This window comes from Phalaenopsis equestris, unplaced genomic scaffold (assembly GCF_001263595.1).
Source record: "Phalaenopsis equestris unplaced genomic scaffold, ASM126359v1 Scaffold000567, whole genome shotgun sequence".
Classification (NCBI taxonomy): domain Eukaryota; kingdom Viridiplantae; phylum Streptophyta; class Magnoliopsida; order Asparagales; family Orchidaceae; genus Phalaenopsis; species Phalaenopsis equestris.
Genome location: NW_018165007.1, coordinates 469,744 through 475,406, shown reverse-complemented (window position 1 = coordinate 475,406; position 5,663 = coordinate 469,744). Strand labels below are relative to the sequence as shown.

At 36.7% G+C, this 5,663-nt stretch overlaps 1 protein-coding gene across 1 annotated transcript in view; it reads left to right on the top strand.

The window, feature by feature from the left end:
• LOC110029361 (putative amidase C869.01) overlaps nt 1-831 on the top strand; it is an 8,104-nt gene extending 7,273 nt beyond the window's left edge. The window contains exon 3 of the mRNA XM_020731617.1: nt 255-831. Coding sequence (XP_020587276.1) covers nt 255-611 — 357 coding nt within the window. The 3' untranslated portion in view covers nt 612-831. The remainder of the gene's footprint in view (nt 1-254) is intronic.
• The last annotated feature ends 4,832 nt before the right edge of the window (nt 832-5,663 follow it).

Sequence of the window (5,663 nt, the reverse complement as noted above, 5' to 3'; positions counted from 1 at the left end):
TATATATATATATATATATATATAAATTATGTTGAGCCTAAATAAGTTGGGACACCAAAGAACAAAATCTTGATTCATGTTCGGCTTGTTATATATTGAACGCAAACAAAAATTATCCTTGTTTGGCTATTTTACTTGGCAAACGAAGTGAAGATGCGCTACTTAATACGAGTTTTTTGTTAACAATGAGACTTGTTGACAGGCCAACATCTTCAATATGTATGTAAATTTTCCTTTTGTGTATTTTATAACAGGAAAGGATGAAAGATTTTGGCCAAGATATCTTCTTGGCGGCCGAACAAACAAATGGGCTTGGCGAAGAACAGGAGACAGCAGGCAAAAAGATCGATCAACTCTCAAAAGATGGACTCGAGAAGCTGATGAAGGACAGAAGATTGGATGCTATAGTTTTCCCTGACGCTCTGGCATCAAATTTTGTGGCCATTGGCGGATTTCCGGCTATAAGCGTGCCGGCGGGCTACAGCAGTTCCGGCGTTCCTTTCGGCATTTGCTTCAGCGGATTGAAAGGTTCGGATCAAAAGTTGATAGAGATTGCTTACGCTTTTGAACAGGCTACGAAAGTCCGAAAGCCACCAATTTTAACCGCATGATGCATCAAATCATCTCCGTGACAAAACAGAACCCCAAAAAAAAAATGTTTTTAACTTCATAAACATTGGATCATGATGTATGAAGATACTTTCTCATGTTTTTGTTTTGAATGTATAGTGATTAATCATTAGAATGATGATGTTCCGGTCGCATGAAATGTAAGGGTGGCGTGTTTAGATCATCACTGTTGCTGTTTCTATCGTCACCGTTGTCAGGATACGGCTGTTTCAGCGTGACATGTATGTAAATGTAGAATAGTAACTTGAGTTTTAAGACTTCAAGAAATAAAATTGCAGGTTTTAAGCATTAATGGATATGAATGAATATAAAGAGAAATCAAGCATACAATTTGATGAAAATGATTAATAAATTCATAACTTGTGAATTGGGGTGTAAAGGAGCCGAGCACAAGTGAGCTAAGGCTTAGCTCGTTTTCGCCTCGTCAAAAAATATCACTGTTCGTGTTTGGTTCGTTTATATTTCGAACATAAAAAATGTGTTTGTGTTTTATCGTTTTCTTAGAGAGTCGAACACAAGTTGTTCACGAACTAAAAGAGGTTTTGACAACCCTAATCACGCAGACGTAGAAATTAAGGGTTGGGGCAAGATTTAAATTTTATTGTTTATATTAAAATATCATTTAAATATGATTTAATATATTTCTATTCTATTTTTTAATTAATAATTTTATAGGATTATAAATCTTTCTAGCCTTATAGTCAGTTAAAATTTTTAAAAATACAAATCATAATTATATATATATATATATACATATATATATATATATATAATTGGTGAGTTTGACTTGTTAATTTAACAAACAAATCAAACAAGAACTTCTTAACGAGCCGGACACGAATTCTTCGCGAACAACGAACCATCTTGACAGCCCTACTTGTAAAATTTAGACCACCAAAAGGCATACATGACAAATGACTATTACTAATCTTTGGCAATTCGTCCTTGGTGGATTTTTGTCATTAATATACGTAACGGATACCTATATGCTCATTACTAAGAAAATTTATCTATAAAGGCATACTGTAATATGCCTGAAAAAATAAGAAATAGGATAGTACATAAATACAAATTTATTTATAAGAATTGACAAATGAAAAGTTTATATAGTACAAAGCAAACTCCAACTAAAAAAATGAAGGGACACCAAAGGAGGTATTTGCATCAAATTTAAAGTACTTCGGTCTTTTGGTTAGAAATGGTCTCAGAGATCTCCACTTCTCAACTCGATGAATTTTCAAAGGTAGATTGCTTTTTGTTGTTTAAATATTTTTTTCTTGATTGGCATTCATGGTTTAATTTAATTATAGGATCAAGATTAGCAATGCATTTAATCCCATGATCAATTATATCATTATCTATGTATAAATAACACTCAATTAAGTATATTATATATGCTCTCGAGAAAAAAATTATCATTGGAGAAGAAATAAAAAGGATGAAAATGATAAACATGAACAGGATCACGTGATTTGATTATCTCAAACTAAAATATTATGCAAATGTTAAAGTACTTTATTTCATAACTTCTAGGGTGTTGGGTAAATACCTATTGATTGTTCCGTTTTAAAAATTCCAAACAAACTAGGGTGAATTCATGCTTGGGATACATTTCATCCATTATAGGAAAAGGCGATGTAAGCGACGACATTACCAATAGCATAGTGTGTGTCACTAATATTGGTTTAATTTTCAACGGCGTATTAATAGATATTTAATCTTTAACCTTTCTGAAGGTATTACTACTCTCTGAAAATATTCAGACGGTTTATTTAGTTGTACCGAAGTTGTTAACCATCAGTTGCTTTCTAAACTAAAACTTACGGTTATCTACCGTAATTAAATCGTCATAACTTATTCATTATACCGTCTAAATCCTCATTCATCCTATCTCTCATGATGCTCTTCCCTCTCTCCCAATTTCGCCCTAAATCCCTCCACCCTCCCGCAACCCTCTTCCTCCTCTCCCAATGACGGTCCACCTCTCCTGGCGACGCTTCTCCTCTCCCATTGACACTCCTCTCGCGACTCATGAGTTCGACTCCGACCGCCTAACCTAGGGGATCACAGCTTGCAGAGACCACTGAAACCTTCATCCATCTGCTCCGTACGTAAACTATTGATTAAGGTAAACTCTAAACCCTATTGAACGCTCTATTCTTCCTCTTCGCTCATTCCTCTGCCTCTACTGAAACCACCATAATTTTTTTTTCTACGATCACCATTCGAGCTAGCTAGGAGTTGGAAGCTAGATTACCAATGAGCAATGTAGACCGTAGTTAGGGGTGTAAACGAGCTGAGCACGAGCGAGCCAAGCTGAGCACGAGTGAGCCCAGGCTCAGCTCGTGTCGCTTGTGTTTGGCTCATTTATATTTCAAGCTCAAAAAGTGTGTTTGTGTTCGGCTCATTTGCCTAACGAGCCGAACATGAGACGTTCATGAACAAAGAGTCATTTGACAACCCTAATTGCGTAGCCATAAAATATTAAAGATTGGGGTAAGATTTAAAAAAATTTTGTTTATATTAAAACATCATTTGAATCTCCTTTAATAATTTTTATTTTGTTTTCTTAATTAATACTTTCCATTGATTATAAATCTTTGTAGCCTTGTACTCAATTAAATTTTTAAAATTACTACTCATCAAAGATATATGTATATCTATATATATATATATATATATATATCTATATACAATTGATATTATTTAGAGCCAAAACGGGTGTCGTCTCATGAACTTGGCAACCTTTTAATGAGCCAAACACGAGCTGCTCGCGAACAATGAGCAGTATTAACAGCCCTAACCGTAATGGGTTGCATAAGCCATATTGATAAGCTGCAATAACGTCCATAGACAATAAAGACTAGAGTTGGGAGCTGCATAAGCTGTGAGCATGTTGGCTGTAGTTGGTCAGATAGGTTGTAGTGGTAGTCGCAATAACAGTTGTAGACTATAAAAACCTGAGTTAAGAGTTGCATGAGCCGTGAACCATGTAGTAGGTTATTGTGGTGAGTTGTAATAATGTCTGTAAGACAAAGATCAAAGTTGAGAGTTGTCTGAGTTGTGAGTCACATTGGTCGTAGACCTTAAACGAGATCTGTGAGGAGAGAACTTTAGGAGTTCAAAGATATCATTGTATTCAGAGTACAGCTTTGGTAAGCAGTTAATGAGGGATGTGACACTGTACTTGAGGTGCATTATTACTCTTTTTTCAGGGTGCATTGTTATACTGTATTCATAGTGCGTGGTGGGTGTCGTTTCACAGCGTTTAGGATAATACACTTCTTTATCAGGTGCTTCATTAACTTGGAAGGGGCTTCATTACAGCGAGCAGGGACAGTCGATGGTTGTTGATGGTGACCAATGAGTCGTAGTCGATGATGACTGGTAACCAGCGGTCAACAATGTCAGTGGTTACAAAAGGACGAAGCATTCTTTGGGTCTTCAATCTAATATTGCATTGGAATTCAACTTTTTCTTCTCGTGGTCCAACTCTAGTTCAAGTTTCAGCTCTTTATCCCCTTTCATGCAGGGAGTGGTGGGGCTCTATCTATAAAGTAGGTGATATGCCTCCCTACATGAAAGGAAAGAATCTGGATCACTCCATTATATGATATGGAGAGGATTCCTTGATCAAACGACATTTTGTGGACATTTGAGGGTCGTAATAATTTTTGAATTAAGCGATCTTAAGCTCATCGATTTGAATTTATGCTTTTCAAATTTAGAATCCATTTGACCTTCCAATTAAGTACCCAAAGCTTCCAAAATTGGTTTAACAACGTGATATGGGCTTGATCTGACTTGGATCAGATAGTTTGTTTATAAGTTAACTAAAATTAGAGTTTCAGATGGTCTTTGATTTGAGTTTGAATGATTCATGCTAAAAATTGATATGAGATTCATGTTAATCTTATCGGGACTTATGCTAAATGACATAATTTATTAAAGAAATGTTAGTTAGCCCTTAAGTTTTGGGCAGTCTCACTCCCCCATCTAAAAATTGTTGAAATAACAAAATGCGATTTTGTGTTAGGGGCTTGTGGTAGTGGCCGGAGGTTGGTGGCGATGGTGGAGGGGGCAGTGATGGAGGTGAAACCCGACGGTGATGGCGGCTGAGCAGGTGCGTGATAGGTTGTGGGTCACCCAGGCTGGCTTCAATCGGACGACATGAGGCATGAAGTGATCCGTTCACGACTGACCACAAACATCCACGTCAGCAGTCCAGGGATGTGGACTGGGGCAACCATGTCAAAGATCTGGGAGATGCGACATGGGAGACATGGGAGGTAGGAGCAATCAAACGGACATTAAGCAACTGCATATGTGATCTTTGGGATCTGTGGCTTTTTTCTAAAATTATGCCCTTTTTGACAAATTGGGAAATGTTGGAGCCATTTTAAGCCCATAAATAGGCTAGAAAGGAGAAAAAAATGGAGTCTCTCGATATTTTTGTGCAACTAATAGAGCTCCCTCTTACGTAGTTGTTGTTCATCTTAGCTGCCATGACATTTTTCGGAGCTGATTTTATGCGCAATTGTTGCATTTTGTAAAGGGATTTTTTGATTTGTTGTGGTGTTTTTTGGAAGGAATTTCCCACATGATTGTTATGTTTTATGGAGTAGATTTTTCGGGATTTTTTCACGTCGCTATGTTTGCTGTGCTTTTTGGGAGGGGATTTCTTGCGCAACTATTGAGTTGTTTGGACAAGATTTTTTGTGCTACTGTGATATTTTTTGGATGAGATTTTCTATGCCAACGACATTTTTTAAATGGGATTTTTCATATTGTTGCTGCATTTTTTGGATGTGTTTTTAAGCCACTGTGGCTTTTTTGGGGAAGAATTTTTTTGCTGCTTCAAGATGTCTATGTCTAGGAAATTTTTTCCTCAAAAAAAAAAAAAAAAAAGAAGCGAAAGTACCAGAATTTTGAAGGGGTCATTGGAGCATGATAACTTTGTCTAGCATGTCACTACTATGATTGATGAACTACATCAGCTACATGAGTGGCAGTGGAGAGTCGAGGACAACTGA